The 20133-nt window shown below is 38.5% G+C and overlaps 1 protein-coding gene across 1 annotated transcript; it reads left to right on the forward strand.

Annotated features, from left to right (window-relative positions):
* The first annotated feature begins 3345 nt into the window (after positions 1–3345).
* Positions 3346–19472, forward strand: LOC134600027 (uncharacterized). The gene is made up of 21 exons (XM_063444995.1): positions 3346–3417; positions 5588–6139; positions 8962–9085; positions 10128–10247; positions 10758–10844; positions 12011–12195; positions 12964–13006; positions 13317–13391; positions 13626–13721; positions 13860–13949; positions 14184–14279; positions 14421–14507; positions 14742–14837; positions 14979–15065; positions 15367–15462; positions 15604–15690; positions 16124–16198; positions 16998–17093; positions 17233–17370; positions 18106–18213; positions 18941–19472. Exons 1-21 carry the CDS (start codon positions 3365–3367, stop codon positions 19394–19396), a joined length of 2847 nt encoding a protein of 948 aa, XP_063301065.1. The 5' UTR covers positions 3346–3364; the 3' UTR covers positions 19397–19472.
* The last annotated feature ends 661 nt before the right edge of the window (positions 19473–20133 follow it).

Genomic DNA, 20133 nt, shown 5'->3' on the forward strand with positions numbered 1-20133 from the left:
CTGCAATTTGTCAAAATTAGTAACATTTATGTCTAACTCTTTAGACATGTGAGACAGGGTTTGGTGAGTTCTATCTAACAGATCAGTCTGATTCCTAAGCATCTCTTTCATTATAGTAATATCTTCACTTACTTCATCCTCACTAAATTTTTTCAACAATCGCCGAGAATCTTCTATTTGAGTTTTTGCTTCAGTTAACGTGGAGTCTAAGTCACTATCAAAAGAAAGCCTTGGGGGCAATCTCCCTTCTGTTAACAGCTTTTGAGGAGATTTCACAGTTTTGCTGGGGGGGCTAGGGAAATAACTAGTCCTTGTGACAACACATACATTTTTCAGTTGTTTTAACAAAACATCTCTTTTTTGTTTTGTTGTACTACACACATAACAATTACTGGTCTTTTTAAGTTGACACCATTCATTCATTGCATCATTAGTTTCCAAAAAGCTCTTTGCCAGTAATGCAACTTTTTGACTTTCCTTCTTAAATACATTGCTGTGCTCAATCTCACTTAATCCGTCTAACAATTTCAATAAACAATCATCCCAAATATTTTCAGGATTAACCCCTTTTACAGAAAGATCACTATTAGACTTGGCAGCAATCTTTTGCAACCACTCCATAATTAACTTAAACAGTTAAAACTATTTGTTTAACAAAACAATATATATGTGAGAGCACTTTTTACATATGATTTAAAACAGACACATACCCATTAAGTATTTCGGCTCCACAGATATGGCCACTTTCTGATAGAAAAATACTTTCTGGAGTATGTAGTTATTTCTTGAGAATCCTCCGAAATGCAATCTTCGATCTGCAAGTCGTCACAAATTACTTAATAAAGTGTGGATAAAAAGGATCCAAATTGTCCATCTCAATTATTTATCTTCATATATATATATATATATATATATATATATATATATTTATTTTCCTCCAGCGCTGGAAATACACATTAGCCGCGTTCGAACGTCTTCTCCCCTGCTTCACCTCTGTCTTCGCATCAGATCTGGGATGTTTAAAAAAAGTCTTTGGGATGCCCTCCTGCTGTTTCAATCACTTGTATTTCTTCCTGTTTCAAGCCGGGTAGTACAGCTTTTTCTTCAAGTTACAATTTCAGCTTTTCTTCAGTGATTTTCTTATCTTCTTGTCTTCTTGTAGCTTGTAGCAGAACACCTAAATATTAAGTCAGTAATAATTCAGACTTAAATCAAAGTTGTTGTTGTTGTTGGTGTTGGTGCCCGCATTCTCCACCATTAAATGTAGGAAATTGGCATTCCGTGAGATCTTTGTTTTTCACACCAGTTTCTGAAGAAATCGAATCAGAGTATCTTGCAGTTAAAACCGTATATTTATTCCAATATACATTTCATCCGGAAAATAACAACAGTCTGTTTTTAAAATCATATGGACCAATAAACAATGTATATTCACTTCTAGATCTTATCCAAGCTTGATGGTAAAAGTATTGGTAAAAATTCTATCTGCAAAAGGTTTTTTATATGTTTAAATTCAGTTACATAGGGCGTATACACAAAGACATAAGGTTTGCCTTCTTTAAAATAATTGGTTATCTGAGAAAGAAAGGTGGTAACCCAAATCTCTGATTAAAGCCATACGTTATATTATTTTGGTAAATTACACACACAAAGACTTCTATATACATGATGTAATGAATAATTGCCTGTAGAAATGTGAGTCTTCAAAGGAATTCAGGCTTTCAAGGCTAGGTCAAAGGTTATTATCAACAGGGTCCACAAGTCTCCATCCATCATTCTTGACTAGAGCCATATGTGTATAAATTACAGTATGTTTGTAATATATATGCCTATGTATGACCCCTTAATGTCTGGATATGCTTAGAATAATAACTTATAATATTTCTACATTCCTAAAACACATTGAGTACATTTAAAGTTCATAAAAATATTTATCAATGATTAAATTGCGTATACGCAGAAGTAAGTTCACACTGACACATGGAGTTCAGGTTAAAAGCACTTCGAGAAAATTTAATGGCATCTGGCAAAAAACAGGCCCTTATAAGAGAAAAATGACATCATCATTGAATATCAGATAATAACAAATAAACATCATTAATTGGATTAAATGTTAGGTTGCTATGTCAGTGTCCACCCATCAATATTATTAATTGGATCAAGAACTAAGTGGTTAGCTAGGTGTCCTCCCACCGGGAGGTGGTATTGTTCTGGACACGGGTGTGGACAGATGGCTCAAGCGCCATCTCTCCCAGCATGAGGCTTACTCGGTGGGAAGGGGGGCTTGAGCGTCATTTTGGGCAGTTAGTGATGTCAGACTCGTGGTCAGGTGCAGGGTTCTTTTATGAATAGAACATTTCATTAGGCCTGCTTCACATGGCCTTGGCTCTGGCCTTGGTTATACTTTGTTGCATGTTACAGGAGATTCAATCATTCCGGAGTCAGCTATGTCTTTATAGAAAATACAGTCTCTATTCATTACACTAAATGTTGCTGGGAAATTCTGTCATGTAATGTAGTTTAAAATGGAGGATCTGTCAGGTAATGTGGGTTAAAATGGAGTTAGTGCAAACATTCAACACAGGTTCAAAAAAGATTTTTCAATAATTCTACATCACCCCTACAATCAAACGCAAACATTACACACAAACACACCACTGTATTAAAACACTAAAACTATGTACAAGCACCCCTTCAAACACCAACACTACACATTCAATTAGAGTGCCAGTATATGCCGCAGCGCTGTATAGGTATACAACCTAGAAATTTTGAAAGAAAAATATTGAAATATTAAGGGCGTCTAAAAAGTTTGGGAACCAAAGTTTGGGAACCACTGTCGTAGATTCCTTAATTATTGGTTAACCTGCACACTAACGGGCTCTTTTTAACTTTCAGAATAGCAGCCAATCAGAATATAGGTTTGATTTAAAAGTTTTTTGCTAGTTTTGGATCTTTTTTTTTTCTTTTTTTTTCTCTATATTTGCCATTACACACTTTTGTAAAATAAAAAGTAATAAATATTACTGCAGTCCAATACAGAGAAGCTGCAATTAATGTTTCAGTGTACGTACAAACATATCTCTGTGCACTTTATTATATAAAATACGACTATATCCAGGTACTACTGGCTCATCAGAACATCTGGATGCTTTCAGTAACCTGACCATGCATGGCCATTGTCCTCTAGCTCACAGCTGCCGTTGCCTAGCAACAGTGGTAACAATCAGACCAAGTGGGGATATGATGTAAAATGATGATGTATCTGGGATTCATTATCTGTTAGTCCAGAGTCGAGTAGACAGCGATTAACAGTTACTCCAGTCATATATTGGATCAATTTGGAAGATATCCAGTTCATAAAATGGAGACAAACCTAGATACATCTGAATCTGAGGAGTACGAGGATGACTTGCTGTAGGTTTATTTAAAATAGTTTGTTTTCTATATTAGTAATGACATAATCATTAAGTTAGAAGGTAAATCCCTAGGTAACTACTTCTATGGCCGTCCATATATATATATATATAAATACAATTTAACAGGTTAGGATTTTTGGGTGATACTTTGTTTATCATTTCAATGTTAAATATTTAACTTATGACCCTGGACATTATAACCTCAACCATACTGGATACTACCAGAACTATAATAATGATGTTATTCCTAGTCTCTTAAATTATTTTTAAGATTAGGAATAAAAAAATTAGTTTAACAATTATCCAATGTTTAAAACAAACAGTGTACAAGGTCTATTCTGTAAAGTCTAGAATGTTTGCCTATTTTAGAAAAATGATTAAAATAATTTACAAAGTGTAGGGTGGGGATGAGGGGGCGGGGGGAATTTATGTTGGAAAATTGATTATGATAGTAATTAGCCATTTATTCAAAAATACACGACTATTTCCAACAATCGAAGCAGGAGCACGGAATGATTCAATACGTATACAATGTGTCTCCATGCACTATGTTATATAAAATATATTTAATTATAAAAGTATCATTGGTCATCAGAACCGCTGGATGCTTGCAGCTAGCTGACCATAATTGTACATTGCACTCTACCTACAGCTACAGACCAAACAACCTGATACAAAGTGTGATTATGATACAAAATATCATGTATCTGGGTTTATTATCTGGTATATGAAGTGCTGAATAGTCAGTGATTAAAGGGACACTATAGTCACCTGAACAACTTTAGCTTAATGAAGCAGTTTTGGTGTATAGAACATGCCCCTGCAGCCTCACTGCTCAATCCTCTGCCATTTAGGAGCTAAATCCCTTTGTTTATGAACCCTAGTCACACCTCCCTGCATGTGACTTGCAAAGCCTTCCATAAACACTTCCTGTAAAGAGAGCCCTATTTAGGCTTTCTTTATTGCAAGTTCTGTATAATTAAGATTTTCTTATCCCCCGCTATGTTAATAGCTTGCTAGACCCTGCAAGTGCCTCCTGTATGTGATTAAAGTTCAATTTAGAGATTGAGATACAATTATTTAAGGTAAATTACATCTGTTTGAAAGTGAAACCAGTTTTTTTTTTTTATGCAGGCTCTGTCAATCATAGCCAGGGGAGGTGTGGCTAGGGCTGCATAAACAGAAACAAAGTGATTTAACTCCTAAATGACAGTGAATTGAGCAGTGAAATTGCAGGGGAATGATCTATACACTAAAACTGCTTTATTTAGCTAAAGTAATTCAGGTGACTATAGTGTTCCTTTAACCCCTTAAGGACCAAACTTCTGGAATAAAAGGGAATCATGACATGTCACACATGGCATGTGTCCTTAAGGGGTTAAACGTTATTACAGTATTAACCAGATTTGAAAATAAATGTCCTCCATATGAAATGGAGGAAAACTCTGAATTATGTAAACCTGGGAAGCAACTAAATGATTTGCTGTACGTTTATAGAAAAATATTTAATTTTACATATTATTAATGTTAGAACTTAGATCCCCTTTTAACTAGACACGGTTAATTTAAAGAAACAAGTAAATGACTCTGCAGGTGTGCATCCAATTCTATAGATTAACAGGCGATAATTTGTAAGGTTGGTTTCTTTTCAATGACCACATCGGAGGACACGATTAGAGCTTTGTTTATTATGTTAAAACTAATTTTATTAACTGAAAGACTCCTCTCCAATCAGTTATATCAGTCTGGTGGAAGTTGTATGGTAAAGCTAGAAATAGATTGTAGTTAATTTTTTAGGTGACTAATTTTTAACACAGATGAGGTTAAACAGTCTATGTCTTTGATCCCATATTTTTTAAAAACAACTGGAAAATGTAATAAACATTTTCAACGACGCTGAATGGTAAGAAGGTGACAGGTCCACTATAAAATGTAAATATCAGGGAATTTTTCTGACAGACAACTTAAGGGACCGAGAGTTTATTGAAGTTAACAGACAAAACAAATTAAACTTCACAAATATCAGATGTACAAATGTAGACACTAAGCGCTAAGTACATGTTATTCTCGTTAAATAGTCAAATAATCCTGATTTCGATGGTTTCATGTTGTGACTGAATTTTAGCAATGTGTTAAATTTAAACTATTTCCTTTTTTTCTCCTGTCAGTAAATTGGAGCAGGGTGACATCCTGTGCTCTAGCACTAACGATTACATAGTGCAGGAATTGTTGGGCAGCGGCTCCTTTGGAAACGTTGTGAAGGGTGTTATAAGAGCAACCAACGAAAATGTGGCAATCAAAATCTTGAAGGACCACCCACGTGTTGTTAAATATGCTAAGGCTGAGGTGGAAATCCTCTCCCAGCTGAACAAGGAAAACCCAGACAAATTTAACGTTGTTAAGCACTATGAGTATTTCCAACACAACGATAACATCTGCCTTGTGTTCGAGATGTTAGATATCAGCCTATACGACTTTATTAAGAAACGCAACAATAGGCCGCTTCCTGTGAGACACATACGCCCTATTGTGCAGCAGGTGGGCAATGCACTGGATAAACTAAAGAGTCTACAGATAATTCATACCGACTTGAAGCCAGAGAATATCATGTTGGTAAACACGTCCAAGTACCCATTCAAGATCAAGGTCATAGACTTTGGTTGTGCCATCCATACATCCAAGGTTCGAGTTCCAAGTTACATACAAACAAGATACTATAGGTAAGAGACATTTATTAGTCATAATTCACATTTCAAATAAAGTATAGATATCCTTTGCATTTATGAAATGAGTATAAAGAATAATGTTAACTAGGTCTGGTTAATTATTTTGTTAACTTTTTTTTATTATCCAAAAAGAATAAAGTGCGCTGTACCTTTTAAAACACTTAATATGTGTAAAACCTAATATTCCATTATATATAGTATACCAATATTTTAAAGTGCATGTGCAATATCAAACTTGTGAAAATATAAATCCAAAGGAGGAGATACACACTTACAGATAATAGCTGTAGGACGCAGCAATGGCGCTGATTACCCTTCGGGGTGATATACAAAGCAAACACAAGAAAAAAAAAACATAGGGTAGCATGCAATAAATATGCGCCACATAGCGCCTTTTTTGCTTGTAATTTTTATTTTTCTATTGTACTTTTTCTATAGCCACATAGCGCCTTTTTTGCTTGTAATTATTATTTTTCTATTGTACTTTTTCTATAGCCACATAGCGCCTTTTTTTGCTTGTAATTATTATTTTTCTATTGAACTTTTTTTATTGAATATTAGGAGATATTAGTGATATTTATGGCATCTGATGGAGTGTAGCAGTCAGCTAGCTCTACACATGCACACAGGACTCTTAGGTGGACATTGATTTATCAGAATTTGCCCAAGTGACATGGCTGCTTGTTACAAAGCTCTCCGAGGGAGAAGGGAAGTAGTCAAAATATTCCCCCATTTTTCTCCTTCAAAGCTTTGCATATCAAGCTGTCAGAAGACATGTCACTGGTATATTCTTGGTAGAAAAGATTACAAAATATAGCTTCATGGGATCTCTGCCGAAATTCTCATATGTGCACAGAGTGATATGAAGGGCTTTGAGAAGCTGTGTAAATCTGCGGAATATGATAGAATATCAATTACATTCCAAAGCACCATTTAGGCAGTATTCCTCTACAGGGAGTGCAGAATTATTAGGCAAGTTGTATTTTTGAGGATTAATTTTATTATTGAACAACAACCATGTTCTCGATGAACCCAAAAAACTCATTAATATCAAAGCTGAATATTTTTGGAAGTAGTTTTTAGTTTGTTTTTAGTTATAGCTATTTTAGGGGGATATCTGTGTTGCAGGTGACTATTACTGTGCATAATTATTAGGCAACTTAACAAAAAACAAATATATACCCATTTCAATTATTTATTTTTACCAGTGAAACCAATATAACATCTTAACATTCACAAATATACATTTCTGACATTCAAAAACATAACAAAAACAAATCAGTGACCAATATAGCCACCTTTCTTTGCAAGGACACTCAAAAGCCTGCCATCCATGGATTCTGTCAGTGTTTTGATCTGTTCACCATCAACATTGCGTGCAGCAGCAACCACAGCCTCCCAGACACTGTTCAGAGAGGTGTACTGTTTTCCCTCCTTGTAAATCTCACATTTGATGATGGACCACAGGTTCTCAATGGGGTTCAGATCAGGTGAACAAGGAGGCCATGTCATTAGATTTTCTTCTTTTATACCCTTTCTTGCCAGCCACGCTGTGGAGTACTTGGACGCGTGTGATGGAGCATTGTCCTGCATGAAAATCATGTTTTTCTTGAAGGATGCAGACTTCTTCCTGTACCACTGCTTGAAGAAGGTGTCTTCCAGAAACTGGGAGTTGAGCTTGACTCCATCCTCAACCCGAAAAGGCCCCACAAGCTCATCTTGATGATACCAGCCCAAACCAGTACTCCACCTCCACCTTGCTGGCGTCTGAGTCGGACTGGAGCTCTCTGCCCTTTACCAATCCATCCATCTGGCCCATCAAGACTCACTCTCATTTCATCAGTCCATAAAAACTTAGAAAAATCAGTCTTGAGATATTTCTTGGCCCAGTCTTGACGTTTCAGCTTGTGTGTCTTGTTCAGTGGTGGTCGTCTTTCAGCCTTTCTTACCTTGGCCATGTCTCTGAGTATTGCACACCTTGTGCTTTTGGGCACTCCAGTGATGTTGCAGCTCTGAAATATGGCCAAACTGGTGGCAAGTGGCATCTTGGCAGCTGCACGCTTGACTTTTCTCAGTTCATGGGCAGTTATTTTGCGCCTTGGTTTCTCCACACGCTTCTTGCGACCCTGTTGACTATTTTGAATGAAACGCTTGATTGTTCGATGATCACGCTTCAGAAGCTTTGCAATTTTAAGAGTGCTGCATCCCTCTGCAAGATATCTCACTATTTTTAACTTTTCTGAGCCTGTCAAGTCCTTCTTTTGACCCATTTTGCCAAAGGAAAGGAGGTTGCCTAATAATTATGCACACCTGATATAGGGTGTTGATGTCATTAGACCACACCCCTTCTCATTACAGAGATGCTCATCACCTAATATGCTTAATTGGTAGTAGGCTTTCGAGCCTATACAGCTTGGAGTAAGACAACATGCATAAAGAGGATGATGTGGTCAAAATACTCATTTGCCTAATAATTCTGCACGCAGTGTATTATTCTCATTTTATAAAAACTGATCACCATTAAAGTAATTGGAAATGATTGCAGACTGTCCATGGTCTCTCTAAGCTAGGGGAAATGGGAGTTGGGTTTTGCTGAGCGCTCTGTTAGCTGATATGTACTTGTGCTGAGAGTTTTAGGAGTCGGGGGAAAACACTTCCACTGATAACTCTCAGGCAGCCAGATGAAACAGATTAAAGATTAAATTAATAGAAATAGTAACTATTTCAGTGATTTACATCTAATTTAAGTGATTTAAGCACTAACGGGTAAATTATTCATCTAACCTTCTGACTTCTCTCCTTTTAATAAAATTCAGGTCCCCAGAAATAATATTAGCATTACCGTTCTCGGAGGCTATCGACATGTGGTCTGTGGGGTGTATCATGGCAGAGCTTTTTACAGGATATCCATTGTATCCTGGATCATCTGAGTATGATCAGGTGAGTTCAAATTTAATAGATATCTATGTCTAATTATATATTAAGGTCTCAGTCAGGAATCCAGAATCGGTTCACATAGAAAGGTATCACATAGCTGTTTTATTTGCTTATACAGACTGGAGTCAAAGTGCAAAGTTAAAATGGTCAATTTTGTTTAAACTGAGTGAGAAAGAATTGTAGTGAATCAAAGATAGAAATTTGACAAATTTAGGCAAAAGTGCAAATTTTGAAGAGCTCTTCAACTCAACTGCTGTCATACCTTTTACCCTAAAGTTTGGGATACGGTTATTAACTCACCTCAATCCAGTGTTTAGTAAATGAATGCCTTACGGATGGAGGCAATTGTACACATTCTGATCAAAACAAAACCGTGGAATTTAACTCTATGTCTGTTCAACCATAATTTACTTTTTTCATATGAAGGGCACCTCAACTTATTATAAATCATTTTATTCAGGAGAAACAGGGCTCTTATTTCACATCAGATATTCATATATGAAACACATTTTTAAAGCATGCACGTTAGCATACTCACACCAATGTTTATTTGGTAGTTTAGGTAACTTTCTATAGAAACATATAGCTGTATAATTAATGTATTTATTAAATACAAACATTCTATTATAAGAAGTAATTGCACTCCAACTTTTAAATTTGATAATATTTGTATTTTAACTAGTTTTTAAACAAAATGAAGAATGGGTATCCCTGTCGCAAATAGAATTCTAAGCCTTTTAATAAAAATGTGTCCGGCATTAGAATGTGGAGACAAACAGATTAGTTTATATACTTAGAATCACTGTTTGTAACGTTAAGTAATTTATATATTATTTCACAATGCTAGTTTCCATTCATTTACTTAATTTTTCAAGTTATAACCACAGAAAATGTTAGTTGTTGATAAGTTGTGGAAATGCAGTAAATCAGACAGATTTGAAGCAGGTGATTGTGGGTAATGATTGATTACGGGTACGTTTACAGTTTTACTAGAAGCTGACGGTACTGGCATGAAAAGTTGTGACCTCTTGTTTCCTCCCTGCAGATCCGCTACATCACTGAGACCCAGGGTTTGCCCCCTGATAACATGCTCAATTTGGGAGCAAAGACCGAGGATTACTTTAGAAACGACAGCGAATGTGAGGTTTTATTATGGAGTTTAAAGGTGCGTCCTTATATATCAACCATAGCCATGTTTATATAAAATAAAATGATATGTAACTCCTTCAGGATGTGGGGTTTAGCAAATCCTATGATATCATGACAGTCCCAGTAAATGACCTGCCATGAACTGGTTAAAGCAACATTTCGGGATTTGTATTTAATTTATTTTATTAAGTCAGATTATGTTTTACACACTAACATTCAGCTATTTGGAAGTTCCGATGTGATAAAATGTCAATAATAGTTCCTCCTTAAAGTGTTTTACCTAGTTCCCCCTTTCTCAGTCAGCTTTGCAGCCATTTCATAAATAAAATTTCACAACCACACGGCAAATAAAAAAACTAAACTGTTTAGACTCAGGGAAAGCTGCTGGGTCAGGTAATGGTAAGACGTGTTTATCGGTTCCATTCTAACATTAGCAGGAAACTAACTGACACACTGTAGAATGTTACACTGAGTGATGTTCTCATTCCAGAACCTAATGGACAATCTTGTTTTTCCTCTTCTCTAGAGTGAAAACCACTACGAATATGAGACTGGTATTAGTCCAGTGGAAACAAGGAGATATGTCTTCAGCTCTCTTGATGATATGAGGAAGGTACTGTATTCCTGGGGCACTCACATTAATCCAAAATCTTATGGCATCTTTCTCTCACCTCTTTGGCTCAGCAGAAAAAAAAAATACTTAAAGGAAAACGATAGGGTCAGGAACGCAAACATTTATTCCTTACCCTATAGTGTTACAACCACCACCCAGCCCCCCTGGGCCCCTCTTGCCTCCCTAAATATAGTACAATCTTACTTGTATTCAAGTCTGAAGCTGCTGGTTTTGCCCCTGTTTGTCTTTGCAGATCGGGGGCAGAGCCAGCACAAGTAAAACACAGACCTGGCCAATCAGCATCTCCTAATAGAGATGAATTGAATCAATGCATCTCTATGAGAAAAGTTCAGTGTCTGTATGCAGAGGGAGGAGAGACTGAATGTTGTGATGCTTACTTTGCAGAACTCAACCAGGAAGCACCTCTGGCAGCCATCTGAGGAGTGGCCAGCGAAGTTATCACTAGGCTGTAATGTAAACACTGCATTTTCTCTGAAAAGACAATGTTTACAACAAAAAGCCTGAAGGGAATGATTCAACTCACCAAAACAAATACAATATTCTGGTGTTGTTCTGGTGACTATAGTGTCCCTTTAAAAATTGTCTAGTTGGTCAAGCACAGAAGAGGTGGTGGAGCAATCTCTTTGTGCTGAACTTTGGATGTGAGGAGCAACAGCTTGGGGGCAAAGAAATTGTATGTGCATTGTTCGTACGGCAAGACCTTAAACATTTTGCCCCTCTACATAAACACTTTTCTTCATTTTGTTGTAACGTATGTGTTACATTTTCCATTTGTAATATGTGTTTTTTTACATGCAGCATTTTAAAAAATATATATATTATTAAAGTATAAAACAGGAACCTATTTCTTGATTTTCGCACCCCTGCCTTATCTTCAGTTACCGATCTTGTTACAAGAATCTGACGATCTGCCTAGAACCCCTACTAGTGTCATCAGTAACATTGTGGCTATTTAGTCCAGATCCTATCAAACCAAGTTGTGAGGTTGGTAGGGAATACTGAAAAGCAGCCAAATCACCTACTGAAGTTACTGAATAATGTTGGCCCTATGCCACTAAAAAAAATTATTGCTTTGTATATTTTTTCATGAATACTTACCTCACTAAAACAAATAATCTTCTTATTGACTGTTTCTTTCTCTTCAGGTACTTTTACCATTAAAGTTGGTGAGCAGTGACACGCTGGTGGAGATGGGAGACGTATGGCAGTTTATTGATCTGCTGAAGGAAATGCTTACTATGGACCCAGACAAGAGAATAACTCCGATAGGCCTTCTCAGCCATCCCTTCATAACCATGGCACATCTCCAGCACTTTGCACGGAGTTCATAGTACGTGATCTTCCTTGTGCACTGGGAAGGTTGCTTGGAAATGTTGGGAAAATTGGTATCAATGTGGGAGTAGGAGGATCAATCATATTCAGAAATAATATAGGAAGCTTAATATATCTACTAGAATATGTAGAATTATATAAATTGTATGAGTAACCTCCAGCACTCTAGCTTTTTGCTGCCTCTTGTGATGGTTCATAATATAACGGAACCCTTTAGGCATACTGTTCTGGCGCCCCCTCTGTTACAAGAAGTCAAACAGCTCACCACCTACTCTGCAGCCATGAGAGGTGAACGCTTAGCTCAGAGAAAGAGAGCTTCCTGCTCTGTGAAGGGTGTAGTGGAGGCAGGGAGCAGTGAAGTCAAACTGTCCGAAAAAGGTTTGATCACTTACATTGAAGGGTGTCAGGGCAATCCAAGCACCATAACCACTGCAGTGCACTGATCGGTTAGGGTGCCTGGAGTTTTCCTATTACAAATATTGTAAGAGTATTTTTTAACTTTAACAGCAGCTAAAATTATGTTTACTTCAGGTCTGGGAAGGAATGTTGTATTCAACGAGTCGTCCTTTGTGTTTTCTTGCTCATATAGTTCCCTGTTTATTCAATTATTGTATTACTTTTTTGTCTATTACTTATCATTTGTTTTCATTTTTCCATAACTTTTTACTCGTTAATTTCTTCACAATGTTTATCACTTCCTTGTTTTCAGTGACATTCTTCCTTTTTATATAATTTAATCTCACTGTCTTTGTCTCTCTTTTCCCAGCGTAAATCATTGCTTCCAGGCCATGGAGATAAACAAAGAACAGGTGAGTATAGTGATAGTCCTCATTATGATCCCATTAAAAAACGGAGGGGAACTGTTAGGGGTGTCCAGTAGACAGCAATGTGCAGCTGATGATGTAATGGTTTCTCCAGCTTGTGGGATGGGGATCATTATTCATAACTCTAATTATAACGTGAACACAGACATAGAACAGGTAAAGGGATGATATTCTATTTTTACTAAATAAACTCTTAGTATTTATAAGAAAAATGTCAATTTAATTTGTGTTAACGCAGAGCAGCACATTTCGGGATTTATTTTCTCTCTTTATTTTCTATGCTATCATACAACAGGAGGTGTGTCCCGAGTCAGAGTCATCGAATGAAGAGGAAAAAGAGAAGGATTACAACGAGAGACTTCTGGAACTTGTGAGTGCCTCCATGGGTGTAACTGGGTGCAAGAATCAAAGAATCTCAGTCCCCCCTAAGCAATGCATCTGAGTGAGATGATGGGATGAGTCTGACTGTGTGTTTAATTGGATGATTGTATGTAACCTTAAAGGGATACTCTGGGTACCATAACAACTTCATCAATTGAAGTTGTTATGGTGCCAGGAAGTCCTATGTGCCTTCCTATCATAAAGGTTTAACCCTTTATGACAGCAATGTGCAGCTGAAGATGTAATGGTTTCTCCAGCTTGTGGGATGGGGATCATTATTCATAACTCTAATTATAACGTGAACACAGACAGAGAACAGGTAAAGGGATGATATTCTATTGTTACTAAATAAACTCTTAGTATTTATAAGAAAAATGCCAATTTAATTTGTGTTAACGCAGAGCAGCACATTTCGGGATTTATTTTCTCACTTTATTTCTATGCTATCATACAACAGGAGGTGTGGCCTGATCCTCCAGAAATGGAGACAGAGTCATCGAATGAAGAGGAAAAAGAGAAGGATTACAACGGGAGACTTCTGGAACTTGTGAGTGCCTCCATGGGTGTAACTGGGTGCAAGAATCAAAGAATCTCAGTCCCCCCTAAGCAATGCATCTGAGTGAGATGATGGGATGAGTCTGACTGTGTGTTTAATTGGATGATTGTATGTAACCTTAAAGGGATACTCTGGGTACCATAACAACTTCATCAATTGAAGTTGTTATGGTGCCAGGAAGTCCTATGTGCCTTCCTATCATAAAGGTTTAACCCTTTATGACAGCAATGTGCAGCTGAAGATGTAATGGTTTCTCCAGCTTGTGGGATGGGGATCATTATTCATAACTCTAATTATAACGTGAACACAGACATAGAACAGGTAAAGGGATGATATTCTATTTTTACTAAATAAACTCTTAGTTTTTATAAGAAAAATGTCAATTTAATTTGTGTTAACGCAGAGCAGCACATTTCGGGATTTATTTTCTCTCTTTATTTCTATGCTATCATACAACAATAGGTGTGTTTCGAGTCTCCAGAAATGGAGACAGAGTCATCGAATGAAGAGGAAAAAGAGAAGGATTACAACGGGAGACTTCTGGAACTTGTGAGTGCCTCCATGGGTGTAACTGGGTGCAAGAATCAAAGAATCTCAGTCCCCCCTAAGCAATGCATCTGAGTGAGATGATGGGATGAGTCTGACTGTGTGTTTAATTGGATGATTGTATGTAACCTTAAAGGGATACTCTGGGTACCATAACAACTTCATCAATTGAAGTTGTTATGGTGCCAGGAAGTCCTATGTGCCTTCCTATCATAAAGGTTTAACCCTTTATGACAGCAATGTGCAGCTGAAGATGTAATGGTTTCTCCAGCTCGTGGGATGGGGATCATTATTCATAACTCTAATTATGACGTGAACACAGACATAGAACAGGTAAAGGGATGATATTCTATTTTTACTAAATAAACGCTTAGTATTTATAAGAAAAATGTCAATTTAATTTGTGTTAACGCAGAGCAGCACATTTCGGGATTTATTTTCTCTCTTTATTTCTATGCTATCATACAACAATAGGTGTGTTTCGAGTCTCCAGAAATGGAGACAGAGTCATCGAATGAAGAGGAAAAAGAGAAGGATTACAACGGGAGACTTCTGGAACTTGTGAGTGCTTCCATGGGTGTAACTGAGTGCAAGAATCAAAGAATCTCAGTCCCCCCTAAGCAATGCATCTGAGTGAGATGATGGGATGAGTCTGACTGTGTGTTTAATTGGATGATTGTATGTAACCTTAAAGGGATACTCTGGGTACCATAACAACTTCATCAATTGAAGTTGTTATGGTGCCAGGAAGTCCTATGTGCCTTCCTATCATAAAGCGTTAAACCGTCTATGAAGGGTTTAACCCTGTCTGCTCTGCAGACAGGGTTAAACCCTTCATAGACGGTTTAACCCTTTATGACAGCAATGTGCAGCTGAAGATGTAATGGTTTCTCCAGCTTGTGGGATGGGGATCATTATTCATAACTCTAATTATAACGTGAACACAGACATAGAACAGGTAAAGGGATGATATTCTATTTTTACTAAATAAACTCTTAGTATTTATAAGAAAAATGTCAATTTAATTTGTGTTAACGCAGAGCAGCACATTTCGGGATTTATTTTCTCTCTTTATTTCTATGCTATCATACAACAATAGGTGTGTTTCGAGTCTCCAGAAATGGAGACAGAGTTATCGAATGAAGAGGAAAAAGAGAAGGATTACAACGGGAGACTTCTGGAACTTGTGAGTGCCTCCATGGGTGTAACTGGGTGCAAGAATCAAAGAATCTCAGTCCCCCCTAAGCAATGCATCTGAGTGAGATGATGGGATGAGTCTGACTGTGTGTTTAATTGGATGATTGTATGTAACCTTAAAGGGATACTCTGGGTACCATAACAACTTCATCAATTGAAGTTGTTATGGTGCCAGGAAGTCCTATGTGCCTTCCTATCATAAAGGTTTAACCCTTTATGACAGCAATGTGCAGCTGAAGATGTAATGGTTTCTCCAGCTCGTGGGATGGGGATCATTATTCATAACTCTAATTATGACGTGATTTTTACTAAATAAACTCTTAGTATTTATAAGAAAAATGTCAATTTAATTTGTGTTAACGCAGAGCAGCACATTTCGGGATTTATTTTCTCTCTTTATTTTCTATGCTATCATACAACAGGAGGTGTGTCCCGAGTCAGAGTCATCGAATGAAGAGGAAAAAGAGAAGGATTACAACGAGAGACTTCTGGAACTTGTGAGTGCTTCCATGGGTGTAACTGGGTGCAAGAATCAAAGAATCTCAGTCCCCCCTAAGCAATGCATCTGAGTGAGATGATGGGATGAGTCTGACTGTATGTTTAAAGGACCACTCTAGTGCCAGGAAAGCATACTTGTTTTCCTGGCACTAGAGTGCCCTGAGGGTGCCCCCACCCTCAGGGACCCCCTCCCGCCCGGCTCTGGAAAGAGGAAAAGGGGTAAAACTTACCTTTTTCCAGCGCTGGGCGGGGAGCTCTCCTCCTCCTCTCCGCCTCCGTTCCTCCCCGTCGGCTGAATGCGCACGCGCGGCAAGAGCTGCGCGCGCATTCAGCCGGTCACATAGGAAAGCATTCATAATGCTTTCCTATGGACGCTTGCGTGCTCTCACTGTGATTTTCACAGTGAGAATCACGCAAGCGCCTCTAGCGGCTGTCAGTGACACAGCCACTAGAGGAAATAGGGGAAGGCTTAACTAATTGATAAACATAGCAGTTTCTCTGAAACTGCTATGTTTATAAAACAATTAGTTAACCCTAGCTGGACCTGGCACCCAGACCACTTCATTAAGCTGAAGTGGTCTGTGTGCCTAGAGTGGTCCTTTAATTGGATGATTACATGTAACCTTAAAGGGATACTCTGGGTACCATAACAACTTCATCAATTGAAGTTGTTATGGTGCCAGGAAGTCCTATGTGCCTTCCAATCATAAAGCGTTAAACCGTCTATGAAGGGTTTAACCCTGTCTGCTCTGCAGACAGGGTTAAACCCTTCATAGACGGTTTAACCCTTTATGACAGCAATGTGCAGCTGAAGATGTAATGGTTTCTCCAGCTTGTGGGATGGGGATCATTATTCATAACTCTAATTATAACGTGAACACAGACATAGAACAGGTAAAGGGATGATATTCTATTTTTACTAAATAAACTCTTAGTATTTATAAGAAAAATGTCAATTTAATTTGTGTTAACGCAGAGCAGCACATTTCGGGATTTATTTTCTCTCTTTATTTTTTATGCTATCATACAACAGGAGGTGTGTCACGAGTCTCCAGAAATTGAGACAGAGTCATCGAATGAAGAGGACAAGAAGGAACAGCTGATAGAAGAAGATTCTGGGAAGAAAGAAAAGGAAAAAAAGAATGATCGCAGCGAGAGACATCTGGAACTTGTGAGTACTTCCATGGGTGTAACTGGGTGCAAGAATCAAAGAATCTCAGTCCCCCCTAAGCAATGCATCTGAGTGAGATGATGGGATGAGTCTGACTGTGTGTTTAATTGGATGATTGTATGTAACCTTAAAGGGATACTCTGGGTACCATAACAACTTCATCAATTGAAGTTGTTATGGTGCCAGGAAGTCCTATGTGCCTTCCTATCATAAAGGGTTAAACCGTCTATGAAGGGTTTAACCCTGTCTGCTCTGCACAGTGCCTTCAACCGATTCTGCATTAAATCCGGAGGCCTCGGACTTGGTACCACTGACTTGTTCCCTATTCATAAAACTGAGTGCAAAATGAACATTTTATGAATGGGTTGTGTTTATAATCAGTGTGCTGTGAATTCAGGTTTGTATCAGTGTGAGGTTCCCATAAATGTCAATGTAGGGTATATCTGGAAAGATATGTCAATGTTTATATGGAAAAGCAAGGTGTGTTTGTGTGTCGGGTTTGTGTGCAAGTGAATATGTGTGTATTTGTGTGTTGCTTTTTTTTTCCATTTTCTTTCTTGATCGGAGGAATTCCAGGGCCCAGTCGCAATTATTTGTGCTGTTTTTATTTTGTATCTCTGTGTATAAAATATAATTCATAGTGTCACACATATTACTATGAAAGTTGATACATGACATTGTCCAAGGGATACATTAACGAATAAATTCTGATTCTGTTTTTCTTTTGATTTGTAGCATACATATTCTATCGCACTTGCAAAGCAAATAGCTAGCCAAACTGAGGCTGAGCCCCTGGGAGCATGTGAGAGTTCCCCATCAGCACAGATCGAGATCCAAGACCAGGTAAGGATGTACGCAATATGGCAGATTAGTCCTTAAGGTTTTGGGGCACTAGATATTGACTGGAGGTAGAGACTTTACCTCTCTGAACTTTGTTATACACAGAAAAAAAAAAAGATGACAATACTCTCTACATTACAGAAAGGAAGATCTTAGATCTATATTTATTGCTATGGTTCTAGGGATAATTTATTTATTTAGAACACATTGCTTATTCTGCTTACAGTTTGATAATTGTAGTACTGAGTGTGTGTGATTTATCACCTTCCCATGTGTGTCACTGTGATACACTATACACCAGTGGGAGGCAAACTTTGGCAGTCCAGATGTTCTGAACTACATCTCCCCTGATGCTTTGCCAGAATTATGGCTGTCAGAGCATTTTGGGAGATGGTTGTGTAACCCTGCTATACTCACTCTAACCTCGTGGCACGTAGCACAGCATAGCGCATTGTGTTGACTTGTTATATCCTGTGTGCTTTCTATTTTATTCCACTCTTTACAGAGAAATCGATATATATATATATATATACATATATATATACACACATATACACACACACACACACACATACCTACAACATACATATACACACACACACACACACATATACATACACACATACATACACACACACACACCTAATGGATCAAAGTTAATGAATAGCAATGCCCAATTGACGCCTTCAATGAATACATTCTGATGGTTTTCTTTTCCTTTCGTGGCTAGCATGCTCAAGAAGGACCTTTACTGGAAGAGTCAAGCGAAGCAGAAGAGAGCTGTGAAGTAGTTGCGGAGGATATGGAACCTGACACCCAGGAAAGACCACCTCAGTGCGGGAAGGATACATCGGATGAAAACGAAATCGAAATCCTGAGTGAGTTTGATGAAGGCGACAAAGTAGAGGAGGAGAAAAAAAAGAAAAAGAGGGGATCCCGCATGAGACGGTTGCTACGAGCCTTGTGCTGCTGCTTCCACAGAAAACCAAAGAAATTGAAGGTGAACACACCTGAGACCTCAGATGTCATCATATATCAAGTCCATGGACTTTGCAATTCGAGCAGAGAAAGCAGCACAGAGAGCGAAGCCGCAGCTTCCACCCACTCCTCCCTGCCATCAGAGCGCAGTGCAGGTATGCTGCGGAAATGGAAATGTGTCAACGACCTGTCTAAAATAGGAATGTGAAAACAAAAAACCTCTTCATAAACATCAATAAAATATCAAGGCATTCCATCAATAAGAATCAAGAATGTGGAAAACCTTCCCGCTGCCTGTATAGATGAAATCAACATGTAACATGCACGGCACCTCAAAATGCATAACACATTGGGAATCCAACTGAAAATTGATAATGAGGTGGCCACAAGACTGGGATAATATTTACCCTACAAGTTCTGACCTCAACTCAGCACCTTTTTTTTTCGCATTTTCTGGGACTTTTCTCTTTAGGGGGGTGATGAGGAGAGGGGGCGTGATTGTGAGAGGGAGGGGGGTGATGAGGAGAGGGGTGGTGATTGTGAGAGGGGGGCTGATTGTCAGAGGGAGGGGGTGATGAGGAGGGGGGGTGATTGTGAAAGGGAGGGGGGCGATGAGGAGAGGGGGGTGATTGTGAGAGGGGGGGGTGATGAGGAGAGTGGGGGTGATTGTGAGGGGGGTGATTGTGAGAGGGAGGGGGTGATGAGAAGAGGGGGGGTGATTGTGAGAGGGAGGGGGTGATGAGGAGAGGGGGGTGATTGTGAGAGGGGGTGATTGTGAGAGGGGGGTGATTGTGGGAGGGGGGTGATGAGGAGAGGGGGCGTGATTGTGAGAGGGAGGGGGTGATGAGGAGAGGGGTGGTGATTGTGAGAGGGGGGGTGATTGTCAGAGGGAGGGGGGTGATGAGGAGGGGGGGTGATTGTGAAAGGGAGGGGGGCGATGAGGAG

This window comes from Pelobates fuscus, chromosome 1, assembly GCF_036172605.1.
Source record: "Pelobates fuscus isolate aPelFus1 chromosome 1, aPelFus1.pri, whole genome shotgun sequence".
Lineage (NCBI taxonomy): Eukaryota > Metazoa > Chordata > Amphibia > Anura > Pelobatidae > Pelobates > Pelobates fuscus.